The sequence below is a fragment of the Haliaeetus leucocephalus genome, unplaced genomic scaffold, assembly GCF_000737465.1.
Source record: "Haliaeetus leucocephalus isolate CR32 unplaced genomic scaffold, Haliaeetus_leucocephalus-4.0 Scaffold92, whole genome shotgun sequence".
In the NCBI taxonomy this organism is placed as follows: Eukaryota; Metazoa; Chordata; class Aves; order Accipitriformes; family Accipitridae; genus Haliaeetus; species Haliaeetus leucocephalus.
The window spans coordinates 740,687-760,151 of record NW_010972528.1 but is presented as its reverse complement, the minus strand read 5'-3'; the positions used below and the strand labels follow the sequence as shown (position 1 = coordinate 760,151).

The following is a 19,465-nucleotide window of genomic DNA, read 5'->3' as shown; positions in this document are numbered from 1 at the left end:
ACAAGGCCAAGTGCTGGGTCCTGCACTTGGATCACAACAACCCCATGAAACACTGCGGCCTTGGGGAAGAGCAGCTGGAAAGCTGCCCAGAGAAAAAGGACCTGGGGGTGTTGGCTGACAGCCAGCTGAATATGAGCCGGCAGTGTGTCCATGTAGCCAAGAAGGCCAATGGCATCCTGGCTTGTATCAGAAATAGTGTGGCCAGCAGGACTAGGACAGGGATCGTCCCCCTGTACTTGGCACTGGTGAGGCTCCCCCTCAAATACTGTGTTCAGTTTTGGGCCCCTCACTACAGGAAAGACACTGAGGTGCTGGAGTGTGTCCAGAGAAGGGCAACCAAGTTGGTGAAGGGCCTGGAGCACAAGTCTTGTGAGGAGTGGCCGAGGGAACTGGGGTTTTTTAGCCTGGAGAAAAGGAGGCTGAGGGGAGACCTTATCGCTCTCTACAACTACCTGAAAGGAGGTTGTAGTGAGGTGGGGGTTGGTCTCTTCTCCCAAGTAACAAGCGATAGGACAAGAGGAAATAGCCTCAAGTTGTGCCGAGGAGGTTTAGATTGGATATTAGGAGAAAATTCTTCACCAAAAGGGTTGTCAAGCACTGGAACAGGCTGCACAGGGAAGTGGTGGAGTCGCCATCCCCGGAGGTATTTAGAAGATGTGTAGATGTGGTGCTTAGGGACACGGTTTAGTGGTGGCCTTGGCAGTGCTAGGTTAATGGTTGGGCTCGATGATCTTACAGGTCTTTTCCAACCTAAACAATTCTATGATTCTACAATTCTAAGTGAAGTTAACCAGAAGATGGCACATTTAGAAAAAATAAAGGAGGGGTTTTTTTCACACACTCTGCCATGAGATACCATGAAAAGAGCATGGATTCAAAAACTGGCTGGAGACATTATTAGAAAGAAAAATCTATTGGAGCTACGGTGTAGACAGATACCACCTCTAGGACAGGAAGTATTTGAAAGATCATTGGAAGCTGGAAGGGTTATGGGGGAAAGTATCATTTCATATGTGCCTTGTTCCTTTATTTTTTTCTAGGCATTTGCTTTTGCCAGTTGGCAGGTAGAAGTACTGGGCTAACTGGGTGTTTGGTCTGAGCCAACATGGAGGAGATGTAACAACTAGCATTGACTTTAACGTTAGTTTTCATTCTGATGTACTGGATTGTTGAATTTATGGGGTCATTTCACTCTCTGCAATGCATCTTGTCAGGCTATGGAAAGACAGGATCTGCTTTTGGAAAGCTTTCTTAGCAGCCAAAGAGAACGAAGAGGTTCATTGATATTTAAATGCAAAGACTTAGCTCCTAGTGCTCAAAAGCCAACTTGTTCAGAAAAAAGTGTGTGCCCTGCATCTTTGAACATAAAAGCACCTGCATTGGGTGAGAGCACTGGTCTGTCAAGCTTGGTTTTATCACTATGTTAATAGCACAGGTTCCTGCAGCACTAGAGTGTTTTTTCCTTTCCCTGGTAAAACCGATCATTTTTTGCCATCCCATTATTTAACTGAATATTTAACCATGTTGGACCCTTCCTTTTATCACATGGTAAGACAGTTTCTTTGAGAGGCTTTGCTGAAAGACTCTGAAATATCTTTGGACAACCAAGTGGACTGCAACAGTTATCTCTTTTCTGCCTGCTTCCAGACTCTCTCCAAAAATGTCACCAAATGAGAGAGCCATGACTTCCCTTTACAAAAGCTGTTGATTCTTCTCCAGTTGGACCAGTTTATCCCTATGTTTGTTCCTTGTGTTCTCCAGAATTGTTTCTTCTGACATGCACAGTGGTGGTGTCAGTGTCACCTTTCTGGAGTTCCTCATATCTCCTTTGGACTTCTTTTTAAGAATCGGCATCATGTTTCCCATCTACCTCCTCTGTGTAGGCAGATTTAAGTCAGGGCTTGTACCTCATGTTAGTAGTCCAGCTGTTTCAGGCTGGAGCTCCAAGCTCTTGGGCCAATGTTTTCTTGTCCTGTGGCTTTGTTAGGATTCGTAGTATCTTATTTAATCTCTAACCATGCAGCTAAGTATTTCCTTCCCTTCAAAGACTCTCCTCCCTGACAGATCCTGAGAGGCGCAGTCCTAGAGAGGCTGTCACTGGAGAAGGTTTGCTGTAGGGAATGCCTCGCTGGATCGCAGAGGAAGAATTACCCTGGCAGAATTTTTCATCTGCATTGCACTCCTGGATATGCTGTCACCAGAAAGGCTGATCTGACAAGGTTTTCAAGTGCTTGAAACTCTTCTTCTTTGTGTATAGTTACAGTCTTATAGGATCTCTAATGTTCTTAGCTCTTGCCATGAAGGATCTGAGCAGGAGTCATCTGAGACTTGAGATCAGCTGGTGTGGTTGATTATGGGAGGAGGAACAGTGTAGGTCCCTATTTCTGATAAAGCAGGAGGACTTGGCATGTTCATTTGAGAAGTGGTACCATGCAGAAGGAGGAGAATTTTATGTAATTTGTACAGAGAAGCATGCAGTCGAGTTCTGTTTTGAAGAAGAAAAGCCACAGACAGTACAAGCCTCTCTACCACCACCATGACCACTCTAGGTGAGAGAAGCACCCCTAGATGAAGCACAGAGATAGCTGCTCCTGTGATTTGAGCACCTCTGCTCTCAACAAGTTTCAACCATGGCTTCCAAGCAGTAAAAGCTATTCCTTTGGAGAACCTGGGATTCTGAAAAGTTTTTGTTGTCTGCATGAACATGTCACACAGATCACAGTGGAGTGCAATAATGTTCCCCCAGAACTTCAGGAGAGGTACCCCTGGATGCAAACATGCTGCTGAATGTTTGAGAGTGTGCAGCACTGCTGTAGTAAGTAGCTGAGACACAGAACTAATAAGTCATTGCTGAAAATTAGCCTGGCATAGTGACCAGTGTGTAATAGTGCTGTGTACCCATGCAGGGACGCTTCCTGTGGTGCCACGGGCAGAAGTGGAATGGGGAGGAGCTCAGTTTTTGTGCAGCTTTGTAGAGCATTTAAATTTTGCAGCCTCTGACTCTGGCTACTGAATTACACTGAAGCAAGAGTTGGGTTTTCCCCTCCCTTCCTGCCAGCCTGGGTTGCTCTGTTTAGTGTTTCAGCCTGGCTGAGCAAGGGTAACCTGGCTGCTATGCTTGACAGTCAGAGGGATACACTTCATTATGCCTGTCTGTACCATCTCAAGTGCAAAGGGCATGTCTTGTACCAACAGTGGTCAGAAGCACTTGGTTTTAAAACAGGTTTTAAAAATTACACACCTGCTTACAATGAAAATTATTGCTGACTCATAAAATACTTCTTTCTTGTACTGAAAGTAGCCAAGTTGAATGTGTGTTTTGAGCTGTGACTTGATCGGATCAGTGCCAGCTACATCATGAGAAGCCTATTTTGAAATTCATCACTAGAAGCTTTGAAATCCTGTACTGGCTTTTTAGTTTTTGTTAAAATCCAGTGAGCATTAACATTTACCCACCATATCCTGGGAAGGCACAAGTGCTTTAGAAATGGTCTGTTCAGAAAGATGGTGGTGGTGTGTTTTTTTTTTTCTGGCAGTGGTACTACCTCCCGCCCAACGTTTTTTGAAAATACAACTTTAAAATGTGTTAATGTTTGTAAAATCAATGCTGACAGTCTACTCTTTGTAAATCAGGAGATAAAAGTATCTGTGAATGTGTAGAATTCATAAGGACATTCAACTACCAAAGATACAATTGCTGGCAAAATAAGCAATGGAAGAAATTCAGGACTGGAACCTTTTTTGTGAGATCTGCTTTAAAGCCATGAGCTTCTCTGAGGTTCAGATTTTATGTCTATATAGGATGTCACTGGTAGTAACACAGTACTGAGCTCTTACAAGTGACCCTTGGACAGCAGTCATTAAATAAATAAATACCGTGTGTGCATTGGGAGTTTTAATTATTACCCCCTCACCCCCCCCACCCTGTAAGGTAAATTTAGAGCCGCTGTCCTGTTTCCTGAGGACCAGGTACCCATCTTGTAAATTTACACTGACTGCACCCAGAAGTAGGACCCTGGTTATGTCCTAAGCAAGCTGAGTTTGGTCACTGAAATTGCAACTTCTGTTGTGTTGGATTTTTTTTCCTCCAGGGTGATTACCCTGTTTTTACCAATGTCTCTTCATCAGTTTGTATTTTCTTGTTTTCTAGTATGGTTTCGTCGTATTTGGTTCATCATGGGTACTGTTCAACAGCAACTGCCTTTGCCAGAGTCACAGACACCACAATCCAGGAAGAACAGACCTCAATAAAGAATAGACAAAGTAAGTCTCTTGACTAGTCATTCCCAAAGTGTAGCATGCTGGCCACATGTTACCTTCAGGACTCTGCAGAGGATTGAAGTGCTGTGGAAGTAGAAAAGTTATTCCACAACAGTACAAAGCTGTCCACAGCACACTGCTGACTTAGTGTTGCTGCCTGTGGGTCAGTAGAACTTGGGGACCACCGCTGGGAGCACTTTTCCCATCACCACTGTGTGTCCTCCACCCTCTGCCGTCTTTGGCTGAAGAACTGCCTTATTCTTTCCTTTGCCTGTCTGCTCTGAGAAATGACCTGCATGCCTGGCAGTGTTGAATATGCTAAGTTTTCTGATCAGTTTGGTTAATTTTCCTCACTATTGTTGAAAATGAATAGCTGAATCCTGGAAGAGATGAGGTGACTCTCAGCTTTGAGACCAGCAGTTTCACACATCAGGCTAAACATGATATCTAGGGCAGAAGGTGCTTTCTTGGGGGTAGTGCCAAATTGGTGGAGAACAAAATGGTTACCTTGGACTTTAGCTGAACTGAGGTCACTGCGTATCAGGATCCCTTTGGATTTGGCTTCTTTGATGCAGTCTGTTGCAGCAGGGGCAGTTTCATTAGCCTGGTCATAAGGACCCAGACACATCATCCTATTTTGACTACAGCTCCCAGAGTTAATGAGTCTTCCAGTTCGTTTGCAAATTTTGTCTTTAGGTAAATTTTTTGCATACTAAGGGTTTTGCAAATTCATAGCCAACATGTTTAGCTCACAGAAGGTGAAGAATTTGTATTCTGTGTCTGTTTTGGTTACTGCTGTTTCCTCCGAAGTGGCTCATCTCTCAGCTGGTAAGGCTGTAAGTGCTTTTGGTTCCTGCAGAATAAGGCTTGCAGCTTTCTCCTGCTGTACTTTTTTTTTTTTTTTTAGCTTTTCTATTCACAGGCTCAGACTGCAGAGTCACAGAACATTGGTGTGTTTTCTGCATTCTCCTGGCTGTTGAATACAGGCTACAACCCGCTCTGTACATTTCCCTTCCCTTTGTGAACCGTTTCTCATGTGACTGTTACATATCAGTAGCATCATGCCCCTTTGTAGCTCACTCTCCATACATTACATACGCTTAGCCAGCATTCAGGTTCATTTGGGGACTCTGCTTAGTACCCAAAATAACTTGTAGTTGCTGCCTGTTAGTGCTGGTGGGCTTTGTGCTTTCCAGGTCATGCATTATGCAACCCTGACCCCAGCCAGTGTTCTTGCTGGTGTGGGTTTAATTGGTAAAGCTTTACGGGAGGCTCGCAAGACAGTGCAGTCTTATTTGTCTGAGGAGAGGTGACAAGGCAGATGGAGGGAAGGAATATAGAGCTCTGAAGTTGCGGCTTAAATAAAAGGTGTGAGGAAAACACAGATGGGAAAACAAAAAGAGGGGAAAATATAAAAGACAACGACGTCTGTGTGAGTTGTCAAACAAGGCAAAGAAGAGAGCTGTCAAAAGCAGCGAGACATGAAAACGGACATGCAAGTAAGTAGGAGAAACAGTGAAATGAAGGAGACTGTGCAACACACATTGGTGTGAGAGCCATGTCTTTGTTTTTAGCTTTCAGCTATGATAACAAGCAAACAGATACTGAGAAGTGGGAGCCAAGACAAGTCATTGCAGATTGTTACTGGGGATTGCTAATGAGGATCACCAGGCTGGGCTTTCAACTGCTCATGACTTGCAAAAGTCACAGCCTGTTGTTACTAGAGCCTCTGCTTGCAATGCACCTCACAGGCAATCTAAAACCTTTTCTCTGTTGTTTGTAAGGAGTCCAGGAAAAACAGAGAGGGAAGTGCAATGCATTTTTAGTTTTAAGTACATTTAGTTCTTAGTTTTAAGTACACTTAGAAAGAAAATAAAATGTGAACCTCTGTAGATCAGCAGCTTCTCTTGAGAGTTCAGGGATGGAATCTCAAGTTAAGTCTTGCACTTGTATCTTCAGACTCACTGAAGGAACATAGGTGGGACATGAACACCCAGGATGGTAGATGACTTCTGCCTTGTATCTTTGCACTCCTACAAGTGTACAACTTGTTGAGCTGTTTCTGGCTTAGTCAATAGTTGCTTCTTGGACCTAGCTTACAGGTGCCACATCCTCATTGCAGGCCAAGCTCAGGTTACTTCTCTGGGAATACATTGAGGTGGGACTTGAACCCAGTTTTGTTGGTATAATTACTTCTACTTAGAGGTAGGGATATTGGGGAAACAGTACTGTGCTGTGGTTTAAGCCCACAGACCCCCTAAGAATACTCTGCTTATCTGATGCTCAGCCATACATACGCTTCCAAGTGTGAACCAGCCAGAGGATGTAACATGGGGGTGACCTAGGGGCTTCCCCTCTGAAATTGTCATTCCCCAGCAGCCTCCTTGCTCCCAACCAGTTGTCGTGTCCTGCTTTCTTTTCCATTGCTGCATAGCTCTGTGACTAAAGGACTAAAGTCAAGAGCACCCCACCCAAGCGCACCTGCTTCATCCTTCAGATCCTTTCACTCTTGGTGTTTCTGAGCTACTAACAGATTCTCCCTCATTTTCATAGGCTTTTCCTCACCCTAATCCATAATAAAGAAACTGTGGTCCCCAGTTCTCCCTAGCCTCCCTAGTGGGGAGCTGTGTGGCATATGTGAGACAACTCTTCTGCCTGTTCTTGTTGGCCAGTCCTGTGTGTCAATAGGTCTCCTTTTGCTTTCAGGAATACAGAAGCTAGTATTAGCAGGCAGAGTGGGAGAGGCTATAGAAGCCACTCAGCAGCTCTATCCTGGCCTCCTAGAACATAACCCCAACCTGCTCTTCATGTTAAAGTAAGTATGAATAGCTTTATACTCCCTAATGCTGAAATGTGTAGGTGAAGGAGAGAAGAAAGAGGCTGTCCAGCCATCCAGTCCAGCTGCACACCTTGGTCTGAATTCAAACTGTTTGAGATCCCTTTGGGAGCAGGTGGGAGAGGACACAGGTTCAGTTCTTCCACGGTGCTTGTAGCAATGTAGACATAGTTCTTTTGTTGCTGCTCAGACCCAGTATGGCTTTGCCTCATGAGGTCAGGCACAGGTGGGTGAAATTTAGGTCTGCTGACTGCCAGAAACGCCTTCACAGGTGGCCTTTGTCTTATGGAGATCTTGCAACACTGGAGCATGTCGCAGTCACTGTGAGGGTTCCTAGAAGGGCAGATGTACGGAAAAGGCTGTCTGGGGTAGGGACTAAAGGAAAGAAGTGCTTATGTGTCCCAGTTCTCCCAGCCATACAGAGTGGCTCCCCCCAGCCTCCTGAGACATATAAGGACAATTCCCAGTGAAGCTAAATGAGGAGCTGTCCTCACTGTCACTGTGGGTATTGCATTTTTCATCATTCCTTCTCTATTTCCCATTGGCCACCAGTATTTCTAGGTTGATGGAGTAGTGGGGGAACTATGATGTTTGGCAGATTTAGTATCTTCTCCCTGAAAAAAAAACCCACCACAATTGAATTTTAGAGTACCTGCATATGTGGTGGAGATGAAAGCATGCTGTAAAGGAACAGTTTCTTCTTAGCACAATGGAAATAAACTTGCTTTTTGGGACTGTCTCAACATTCATTAGCATCAAAGTTGCAGTTTCTGAACTCTTTCTTCCCATAGCATTATCAGAGCTTTCACAAAACAAAAGTACCCGGAGTCTGAAATGTCTTTTTGAAAGCCAAGAAATATAACTCCTATGCAGTTGCTAGGACTTCTCCTCTCAGTAACTAAGGAAATCTCAGTGCAGAGCATCCTGGCTGTCACGCACCCTTTTCTCCTTCTTCCCTCCTATGAAATCAGGTGTCGGCAGTTTGTGGAGATGGTGAATGGGACAGACAGTGAAGTACGTTGTTTCAGCGCCCGCAGCCCCAGATCCCAGGACAGTTACCCCGGGTCCCCCAGCTTAAGTCCTAGACATGGATCAAGCAACTCACATGTTCACAGTACCGGTAAGTGGGTTTTCTGTGTCTCCTAGTGAGAAGAGCAAATGTCAAAAGTGGACATGGTTGTGTATTACACTACCTGCTACTTTCTGTGCATTATTCTATGAAATGCTCCTTTCCTTTCTGATACCCAGCTGAGAGGACATGCTGTTATCATGGGTGTCTCTATACTGTTAAAGAATTGGCTTTGCGTTAGTTATTTTCCACAGACAGTTGTCTGCAGAGCAGGTTTTTTCAGAATAAGGAAGCTTTTGAAGCTGGCCTTCTGGTGCAGCCACTAGCGACTCAGTGTTTCACTGATCGAGCTGTAAGAGGAGGTCTGGAAAACAAAGCCTGTTTCTTGTACCTTGGAGTCTGCATAAGAATTGCTTTCTGGTAAGAACCAAGCAGAGGATGCACTGTTCTGGCCAACAGAGCGAAAGGTTACGGGAATGCCTTGCATGACAGCTTCTCCCTCCCCCATGGACTTTACCTTGCAAGCTCTAAACATGTAAAAAGTGAGCAGTTCTGTACCTGCAAAACCCATCTCTGGAGCATCAACTCTTTGCAGTTTGGGAAATTAAACTTTAGGATTTGAAGTGGAAAGGACAAGATAAAGCAGGGCACCCAAGGTATCTTCCCTAGGTAATTATTGACTACAGCTTTGAAGATGGAGTGGGCCTGGGAGTATGACCTGCAGAGCCCCTGAAAACAGTCTGAGCTGCTTCACTGAGCCTTGAGCTGCTCACAGCAATCCGAGTGTATTTTGTTTTGGTATTCGTGCTGCTGCATGTGACAAACTGTGGACGGGCAAACATTGAAGGGAAAGGAAGACAATTACTTGAATGCCTCCAAGCTGTCACTCTCCTTCCCAAGCCAATATCTTTGTTTTCCTATATTGTGTTGCCAGAAACCCTCGATATGTTTCTTTGACTAGATAGTCAGAATGATCCCATTAATCCATAAAAGCTCTTGGTAATACCTGTTTTAAACTGGGAGGTGCCTACATAAAAAAAGCCCCTGCAACGCAATGCAGCATTCATATGTATTTATCTTCATACATGGGACATCACCTTCCACAGTTCTCTCTGTCAGACCTTGTGCTTTCAAAATAGTGATAATTTCATCAGTGCATGTTTCAAAGATTAAGCAGAACTGTTGTGCACGGTCTACTGCGTCTTTGTCATTAAAATGCACAAAATGGCCCGTTGTTTGAATCTTTGTATTGTTGTGATAAAAAAATAAGTGAATTCCCTAGCTATAAATATAATTGTGTGATCAGCTGATGAATTTGGATATATCACCATCACATCTGGAGGAACAGCCATGCCAGGTCACATCATCTAGCCGAGATCCTGTGGTCAATATTGGTTGGCTAGGGAAGAATATATGAAGAAGGCAAGCCCACAGTGAGGTTTTTCCAAAATATTATTTGATCCCTTAATGATTTGCAGTTGTCTTGGTTTTAAATAGCCTCTGTAAGTTTAGCCAGTCATTTTTGAATCCATATAAAACTTGTGGTAATGTAAAGGTTTGTGCCCTGTGTCAGTGAGTTCCACAGCTTGATGGGCACCTTTTGTGGGGGAGCGGATGAGATTTCAAGCCTGACTCTCCTTTCAGTGATGTCTGTTCTCCTGAATGAGGAAGGTTAGCTTTTGATTTTTAAGAGGATTGTTGTTATTCGCTGAGTGTTGTGTGAATCAAGTATATCCCTAATGTAAGATAGGTTGTGGAAAGCCTGGGAAGTTCTGCTTGCAAAGAGTTCTCCTTGTGGCCCAGTTTTCACCTGTGCTTTCATAGTTTTCCTGGATAGAGGGTTTATGAGAAATATTTGGGTTTGTGAGGAGAGAGTTTGTAAACTTTTTTACAAACCACCCATGCTTCGTATTTCAACAATAATTTCTGTACTTGTGTGAGCTGTTTCTGCCAATCTCTTATTTACAGCCCATTTTTAGAACTTCCTTAAGCTCAGGGGTTGCTGATGAGTAGTGGGGTTCCTTCCATATACAGTTGTGTTTTCTCTAAACCCCATTGAATTTAAGAACGACGAATCATAATTTAAGATCTGCAGTCTTATTTTGCTTTCTTACTTTGGGGCCTGCTCTCTTGCTAAATTGTTGACTTCACAGTAGAGTGATATCGTTAGTCTGGTCTCATTTTTCCCTTTCTTCTTGACTTTCAGGAGCAGATAGTCCAACCTGTAGCAATGGAGTCATGTCCACAAAAAGCAAACAGAGTCACAGTAAATATCCAACACTGAGTTCATCATCTTCATCTTCCTCCTCCTCCTCCCCCTCATCTGTGAACTACTCTGAGTCCAATTCTACAGATTCTACCAAATCTCAGCAGCACAGTAGTACGAGTAACCAAGAAACCAGGTATTTTTTCCTTTTTTTTTTTTTTGCCTGAGGAGGTTGAGATGGTGGGAGAGGGCTCAGTCTGCTTTCTGAGGAGCCAGAAGGGCATCTGTCCTGCTCTTTTGAACAACAACGTAACTCTTCGTATCTACAAGGTCCTTACTATTCCTCGCAGTCACAAGCCTGTTCCAGTTCCCCTGCTCTGGCTCAGGCTTGGAGGCTCATCTCATAAGGAATTATGATGATGCTCTTGTTTCAAACACCAAGCTGTCCCATTAAACTGATGTCATCAGAGCCCAACATGATAGTTTGCATAGAAACTCTCCCATTGAGCCTGTTTTTGTTACTGCTGCCTCAGCCAGTCGATTACTCCTGCTAAGCAGCTTGCCTGCCCTTTAGTGGGTGAGGCAGCAGCTCAAGTGATTACGGGGTTGGTGCATTGCCTTCTTGAGTGATTTTCTTGGGCTACCTCCACCTGTTGCCCAGTTCCTTCCAGATGAGCCTCTGAATCAGCAGTATTTGTTCATGCTTGTTTTAGAATTTGTTTCATGCTTGTGATGGCAGGTCAGACTTTTAGAAAGCCTCCCTTCTCCAAGAAGCCATAGGTGGTCCAGGAGAGTGGTATAGTTACTTCTGCATTTACTGGAGTGCGGAGCATATTGAGCTGTGGTGAGAACTGAGCTTCCTTTGGGCTCGCTTTCCAGGTTGATGTTGCAGGGCTGTCTGAGGAGCAGAGGATATCCTTGTGATTTGTAGAATCTCTTGCTAATTGCTACTGGCACTCATCCTCTTGAGTACTGTGCTGAGCACAGTTTGCAGGACAGTTTGTAGTCTCTGTCATGACCTTTTGAGAGCCATACAGCACGTAACTGAGTGAAAAACACTTGTTCAGACTCAATTTACCAGAATAATTTGATAGTGCTGGATTTATGATTCTTTTTTTAAATGTAAAGCCCAAGTCCCAGCAAGATTTTCTCATCATTTCAGTTAATCAGCACTTACTCAGCAATCTCATTCAGACTGCTGTCTTGAACATTTAAGCCTAGAGCCCTTGTGTTCTGTATTGCACTTTTTGCAAGGGTTGATGGCTTACCACAGCCAAGATTTCCCTCCTGTTTAGTATGCTACTATGTTATCTGTTGTCTGGCTGCTGTTCGCTGCCTTCTCCTGAAGGGAAAATGATAAGCATTCTGCACCTGTAATTATGACAGGCACTTTCAGAACAGAAACCTGTTTCATAAGTTGCCTTCAGAAGCCTGCAACGTTTTTTACTACACTGAATTAGACCATCTGACTCCCTGTAGTGCAGCTGGCACCTTTCCTGGTTTACTGGCCATTGCTGGGCATCATTTGGCACGTGTCATCTTAATTTCTTCCCTTTCTAATTTAGACATCTGGCCTTTCTTTCCTCCTTTCGCCTCAGTGACAGCGAGATGGAAATGGAAGCTGAGCATTACCCCAACGGAGTCCTGGAAAATTCATCCACCAGGATAATGAATGGCACCTACAAACATGAAGAGATCCTGCAGACAGATGAATCCAGCATGGGTAGGACCTCAGAGGCAGGAGGGGTAAAGGGAAATAGAAAGAGCTGGTAGGAGAGTTAAAATTGTGATTGGATTGTGGGGGAAAAACATGTACTTTGGGTTTCTTTCCCCACCTCAGTGAATGAAGTTCTCAAGATGCCCATTTCACGGGGAAAATGAATCTGTCCTGGAACTAAAACCAGCTCTGGCTTTTCATAGTCTTGCAGCAGTGCTGCTGATGTTGTGGAGCAGAGAAAGCAATGGGAGTCAAAGGTTTGTTCAGCACTGGTCATGAATTCCAGCTCAGAGTAGTCCTGGCACTTCTTCCAGCTGAGGAACTGAACCGAGCTGTGAAAGGCTGGCTGATGCCCAGCCACAAAGTGTCCTCAGCACAGTGTGGTCAGCTACAACTGTCTTGTTTGTGGGTGATTTAGCCAGGAGGGCGAGGATGAATTAGCTACACTACCTCTGAAACTGAGTTATAATGAGTGTTGTGGCCACCTAATACTGGGAAGTTGGTGGTGTTGGCATCTCTGACTGAAAGTTTTCTGAGTCCAGGGTGTGTTAGACCAGGGGTTTCCATGTTGTGTATGCTGTAACAGGGTAACACAGCTGGAGTTGCAAGCTCCCATGATTTTATCAGAATACTTGATTTGTAGCTAGTCCTAGGTAGGCATTAAACAAACTGAGCTCAAGTTTTCCCTTAACAGGTGTTATGAAAAAAACACTACTGGCTGTTGTAGTGCAGCGATCAGAAAAAGCTTCCACTGGGATAAACTTAGAGCAGGGAGCAGCGACCTGCTCCAGAAGGGGAAGGAGTTTATGGGTGGCATGACACAGAGTGGGCAGTGGTTGGGAATGAGAGACGATTGTTACTTCTTCACTGCCTTTACTCTAGAAGACAGCTGCCCCCAGAGGCAGCTCTGTGGAGGGAACCATGCTGCCACAGAGCGGATGATCCAGTTTGGACGGGAGCTGCAGATGCTGAGCGAGCAGCTTTGCAGAGAATATGGGAAGAACACAGTGCACAAAAAGATGCTTCAGGTAAGCCTGGGCCTTGTGCTGCATCGCAGCAGTTCTTTGGGCCAGGACTGGGGTTGTGGGTTCTCTTGCAGAGCTCTGGGTGGCCCCCAATTCTGCACCTGGTGAGGAAGAGGGGGACTGCATGGGGATCAGAGGTTGAAACTCAGTGAATGTAGAGCATCTAGACCCAGTTCTTGGCACAGGAGAGAAGACATACAGCTCCTGCCTGCCTTCGCTCTTCTTCTCTCCAGGTGACACTCTACCTGCCTTCCTGTGCTGGCTCCCCTGTCAGGTGGAGGGGGCACCCTCTTTAATCCACTGTCTTGATGGCCCAGTGTGGTCCCTTGCTGCCAAGAAGAAAAGGGCCATTTCTTTTCAGGAGGTAGGCACCTGTCACCTTGGCGATGGCAGGAGGTGCCCCGGCTGATGGACTTGGCGGTTTTCCTGTGTGTTTGTAGCCATGCATGACCTTACTGTGCCTTTCTGTTCTCTCACACAGGATGCATTTAGCTTGTTAGCTTACTCAGACCCTTGGAACTGCCCCGTTGGTCAACAGCTGGACCCGATCCAGAGGGAACCTGTGTGTGCTGCTCTTAATAGTGCTATATTGGGTAAGGCCTGGTTCCTACGTGAGTGCTACCCACTGGACGTTCCTGCGCTCAAGGGCTGTCCTGTGGCAGGCAAGCCTGTGAGTGTTAGGAAAAGTTCAGAAATAACTTGTGTTTAGCTTTTTCCTCTCTTTCTGTTGCTGGGGATTGACAGGGCAGTGATGCAGGAAGGGAGGTAGGAGGGAAGCCTGCAGAGAACGGATCCTCCTGATCTAATCTTCTTTTGGCTCCCTTCCTTGGGTCTTCCTCAACACTGCTTCCAAGGATGCTCCTTAGGATTTTCCTCCCTTGCTTACTGAAGAAGCCAAGATATCTTTGATATATTTCCTGCCCCTCTTCCTTCTTGCTCTGAACCCACCTGAATCATTTTGCTGGCATTACCAGGGCTCTTTTCCATGCTGTTTGGGTTGGCAGAGTTTTGTCCTGACATCATCCTACTTTCTGGTACGGAAAGTGGTTCCTCTGATGCAGCAGCTCGTAAGTGAAGCAGGTTTCCATGATGTTGGCTTTAAAACGGCGGGGAGCTGTAATTCCAATTACCTTTGAGCTCATGCTGAACATGCAGAGTTAAAAGCAGGCAGAGTTTTTCTTCCCTTCAAGCATTGCCTCTGCATGTTCCCATCATGTGCTATGCCTGCTAGAGCCCAGAGAGCCTGGCTGCCTGTGGTCCACTGTTAGAATCAGGGCTATGCGAATGGTCCAGCCCTGTTGCTCTTTCCCTTCTGGTCTTAACTGTGCTGAGAGGACCCTGCTCTGTGCAGAGATCTGGTTATACGTTGTTTTTCTTCAACTAGCAAGACAGCTCCCCTTTTTCTGATGAGCTTTGCTCTTTGTGTCAGCAGGATGGATCACGGTTGGATCCAGGTATGAGCAGTCTCTTGCCCTCCTCTGTTTCCTCAGAGCTGAATGTTTATGCCTGCTCTTCCATTTTCCTTAGACAAGCACGTTCCTTGGCCCAACAGCTTGTTGTCGTTTACCCTTCTGTCTTGAACCTGGTGTAGTATATGCAGCAGCTTTCCCTGATGGAAGTCTTGTGCTTCCAGTCAATGAGTTGCCATGTCATTGCTGACCTTCCTGGCATCTTCAGCTACAGAAAATCCCATGGTGGAGAAATGGGTATAGTGATAATGAGGTTATGGCATGCCAGCAGCCTGCAAGAAAGGGATTGATTCATTCTAGGCAGGGTCCTTGATCCTGTCACCAGACCATGCTCAGGTAACTTCACAGGACACTCCTGGGTTAGCTCAGTCCATCCACAGCTGGCCAAACACTGTCCGCTGGACAGCTGCTTTGTCTGGGAAACTCATGCTTCACTCGTGTGCACAGTCTAGCTCACTGTGCCCAGATATATTTCCTAGTGGCTCTGTGCACCTCACATTGAGTGTGCCAGAAGGAGATTTAGAGATTATCTTCTGGGGGAAGGAACAGCTTGATGGACAAACCTGTGAAGGCTCCTGTTCTGTCTGAGTAAAGGAACAGAAATTATATGGTTTGGGAAGGAGAGTCCCTTCCCTTGACAGTCAGCATGGGCAAGTGTGCAGCCGGGTGGCTCAGTTGTAGCTATTGTTTGTCCAGTGTGTGAGGAGCATGGACAAGTTGCTGAGGAATGTTACCAGGGAGATGCAAAAGTCGGTGTCTGGACATGCTCCATCACACAGGTCGCAGGACTCCTCGTCTAGCTCAGCTGAGGATTCCCTCTTGCATACATAGCAAACATGAAGTTGAAAAGGAGTAGTGACCAGTGAGCGAGTTTGTCTAGGGCTTGGACTACTGTGTAGACTTGCACAAGTGGGAGAGATGGAGAGGTTACCTTTCACTTGGTGCCAATTTCTCCTGCCTTTCCTTATTCTTCCATGCTTTGATTTCTCATTCTTTGAGGGTTTTCTGGCAAACACTGAGGCAGCAGGAGCTCCACTGCCTTTTTCTTGCTCTGGCCACCACAGCAGCACTTTCTCAAAGGCCCTGTTGAGCTGTGGCCCCACATGGGATGTGTCGTGGGTGGTGAGGTGTGCAGAAGAGCAGTGGTGCAGTGCCAGCAGTACTCGGGAGTAGCTTCCTTCCAGAGCCAGCGCCTTCTGCCAGGGATACTGGGCTTGGTGCCCAGGTGGGACTGAGAGGGACCTGAGTGCAGGTGAGCTGGCACGCAGCCAGGATGCCTCTTCTAAATAGATTTCTTTTTTTGCCCCCACAGAATCTCAGAACCTGCCAAAGCAGCCCCCGCTGATGCTTGCCCTGGGCCAGGCCTCGGAGTGTTTGCGGCTCATGGCTCGTGTGGGCTTGGGCTCCTGCTCCTTTGCCAGAGTAGACGACTATTTGCACTAGCCACCAGAGCAAGATGGAGTTGACATCGTTGAGTGCTGCCCTTCACCCTCCGCTGCTGCCACTCTACACCACCACCTCGTTCGATAGCCTGACCTTCTTGCCACCGACACCCCCTCTAGCACACACACACACAGCGCCTGTGAAAGGATTGAGTGAGTCCCTCACTGTGTGGCTATTCCTGACCCCAGGAACGACTGGCAGATCTTACCTGTCTCCCTGCCATTGCTGCGGCTCCAGCGGCACTCAGTATTTCGCTGGTTATTCTAATGTAGCGCCTTCCGATGTAGGGATTTCTCTTTATTTTGATTTGAGTTGTTTCTCATGGATCCACCAATATTTTATCTGGAGAGTTTTGCTGAGCTGGTTTATGCTGATTTACTGAGGAAGCTCATCAAGTTGGTGACAGCTTGTTCTTTTCTTCCCTTCTCCCTCCATCATGCACATACAGCATCATCTTCTGTGCTAGTTATCTGAACTCTTCTTGCAGTGGCAGTTCAGAGGGATTTTTTTTTATTTTATTTGAATCCTGTTTATTAAAAAGGTCTCTTCCACCTCCTCAAAGTCATTGATGTATTTATTGCCCACAGACTCGGTCCCAGCCATGCACATCATACAACCCTGCAGGGGACCTGGTGAGGTAGGTCCTGTCACGCACTAATGATGGGAGTTAGAGGAGCTTGGTCCTTCATGGTGCATGCCTCTCTTCAGAGTACAAGGCTCTCAAATGCTTGTCTTTGTGAGTGCGAAGAGTAGAAGACTTGACATTGCCTATGTTAGTGGCTGCACTGTAGAAGCATCTAGCAGCCCTGAGAAATAGGTAAATCCAGCTCTTACAGCAGCTAGAGGGACAGGACTGACAAATATGAAGTCATCTACCACTGTATTGGTAGAAGCAGGTGATGTTAGCCTGCAAGAAATATCCGTGGGTGCTGCCCAGTTGGGCTGTCAGTTTTTGTGTTAAATCACAGATGCCCCTTTTTCTCCATATAAGAGGGCTCTGTCACTAAGACTCAAAAATAGTAATATTTACTGACCCCCTCCAGGTAACACTGATCTAAATGAGCACTTCTAAATTTTGGAACTGTCTTGACAACACTAGCGTGGACTGTGCTCACCCTTGCAGGTGGCACATGCCAAGATCAAGTTGCAGGTTAGGATCAGTACTAGCTTTGTAAGGTCTGAGCCAGTCAGAAGGGAGCAGCAATGTTTCTTTAAGGATTACTAAGAAAATTATTTTAGTTTCAGGCCCAAAAGTGACCAGCAAGGATCTGTGGGTGAGTAACCTCCAAGTAAGATGGACTAATGTGTCCCTGCTACAACGTGTATCAGGCCCAGGGACTCAAGTGCTGCTAAGCTTTTGGCATTCAAACCATCTGCCTGTAAGTCTTTCTGAGTGTGTACTCTTAACTGGTGAGGCTGTGTAGCAGGACCGCATGCTTTGCATCCTCTGGTGTACCGTTAGGAGACTTCAGGTTCAGTCTGGCTGCATGGGAGGAATTGTAATTCTGCACCAAATGAATTTTAGGTCAGTAGCTCTGAGGAGGGCCCAAGGGAGCTCAGACCCAACATGTATTTTACTGCTGTTCATGAATTTTTTTTTTTTTTTTAAGGGTCAATGAAAGAAGAACAGATTGTATTGAAGTTTGCCCTTAAAATGGAGGTTAGCCTGTGGCAGGGCTTCAAGCAGCAAGAGAGCTTGTGTGCCACTGAAGAAAGAAAGGTGGTGTGTGACCTCTGTGCAGTAGCCCAGAGCCTTAAGGATTTTCTGCATTTGCGGGCTTGATTTGCAGCTGGAACATGAGGTCTGAAATCAGGGCAGAGTAGGGGGGCATGTGTCCCCCAGACTGCAGAAGATGACTGTGGCAGTGAATGCACAGATGGTGTTGGAGGTGGTTGGGAACACCTATTGCTACCTTTTGGTGAAGGTACACAGTGTGTAGAGGCAGTGCTAGAGGTGTGGTGGCCTAAGAAAACAGGCAACATGAGGTTTAGAGGTGGAGGAGATATTTTTATTAGATCAACTCGTGTAGTTGAAAAAAGCAGAGGGAACTCTGCTTGTTGTCCTAGCAATGGATGTTACCTCAGGCTGCAGTCCTTACCTCACTGCAGTTCCAGAGACACTTTAACTCGGTGGGCAGGCTTCGGACCTGCCAGGCTGCCCAGCCTAACCCATCGTGCCCCGGTGCTGTTGCTGAACCTGAGGCAGCATGTGAACTTGGCCTGGTGAGAGATTCTTCTGCAGGCTCTCTGTTTCTTAGACCCAGGCTTATGGCACACTGGTGGGCTGATTGTGGGTGCTTAGGTTGGAAATACCCTAGTACCTGGCTTTGTGTTTCACATTTGGCAACTTTCTCTGCTGTTGGTCACCATTTAGCTTGCTGCTGTCTGACTGCAGTCAGACCTCTCTCTCATCTTTGTAGCAACACCATCTTTATCTCTTTCTGAGTTTTTTTTTGTTCCTTCTCTTTGTGGTTCTTTTAAGCCAAGTCTCTTTGTCATGTGTCACATTAATGCCCAACTTGGAGTCTCAGCAAAGCTGTGCTGACTATCCTAGAGCATTTTTTTTGTTTTGGTTTCCCTTTCACTATAAAAAAGCCCACGCGATGCTCCTAGATACCCGGTTATTCTGGTGCCAAGAAATGTGTGATGGGATGGTCTCTCTGGCTTCTCATGGAGAGAGACCTGTGTTAGAAACGATCTTGCTGTTCTGTACATTGTTAGTGCTGAGAGGCCACGCTCTTGATGATTAGTTGTGAGTCACTCTCTGGCACTGACGATGTGCATCACATAGTGGCAGTAGATCCCTGTAGACTAGACAGCAGTGATGCTGTCCACTTCTTGCACTCAAAGCAATAGTACTAGCTTGAGTTGTTTTTCTCTTTCCACTTGTTCCAGTTCCTAACTGGCCTCACAGCTGTAACTGACATCCATTGCTGCTTCCAGCTTCTTGCCAGCTCTTGTACCTGGTGTCCTGATTCTGGTTTCTGAGGAGTGCAAAGGCTTTTCTGCTGTGAGGTATCTGTCCCATACCTGTTACTTGGGGTTTTTTTTATTTCAAGTGTTCTTGTGGTTTCACTAGGGGTTTCTGCTTGTTGTGCTCAGTGCTGACTAACATGGCCATGACTCAGTGTGGGGAAGGTGAGTGTGTTTGCGGTGTGTGGTGGGGCGTAGGTGTAGGCTTCAACCTACCACGGATTGCTATATGAGATTTCTGACTTGGTTTTCCCAGGTAATTTTTCAAAGCCTCTTGGTGTTTGAGTGTCCTTGGCTGCTCCTTGATGGTTCATGTCAGCCGAGACTTGGTTTGAATTGTTGCAGTCTTTTTAAAAAGTGAACAGAACTAAACTGAATTGAGGTCTTTAACTCTGAGTGTGGTTGTACACCACCAGAGGCTACGTGCAGTTTAAAAATTACTTTTATAAAAGTGATTTGAGATTTGT

The 19,465-nt window shown here is 45.8% G+C and overlaps 1 protein-coding gene across 1 annotated transcript in view; it reads left to right on the top strand.

Moving 5' to 3' along the window:
• RANBP10 (RAN binding protein 10) overlaps positions 1 to 16,581 on the top strand; it is an 80,264-nt gene extending 63,683 nt beyond the window's left edge. The window contains exons 7-14 of the mRNA XM_010583443.1: positions 4,151 to 4,263; positions 6,967 to 7,075; positions 8,068 to 8,216; positions 10,372 to 10,567; positions 11,970 to 12,094; positions 12,971 to 13,116; positions 13,595 to 13,706; positions 15,895 to 16,581. Of these exons, the coding sequence (XP_010581745.1) occupies positions 4,151 to 4,263; positions 6,967 to 7,075; positions 8,068 to 8,216; positions 10,372 to 10,567; positions 11,970 to 12,094; positions 12,971 to 13,116; positions 13,595 to 13,706; positions 15,895 to 16,025 (1,081 nt within the window). The 3' untranslated portion in view covers positions 16,026 to 16,581. The remainder of the gene's footprint in view (positions 1 to 4,150; positions 4,264 to 6,966; positions 7,076 to 8,067; positions 8,217 to 10,371; positions 10,568 to 11,969; positions 12,095 to 12,970; positions 13,117 to 13,594; positions 13,707 to 15,894) is intronic.
• Positions 16,582 to 19,465: the final 2,884 nt, after the last annotated feature.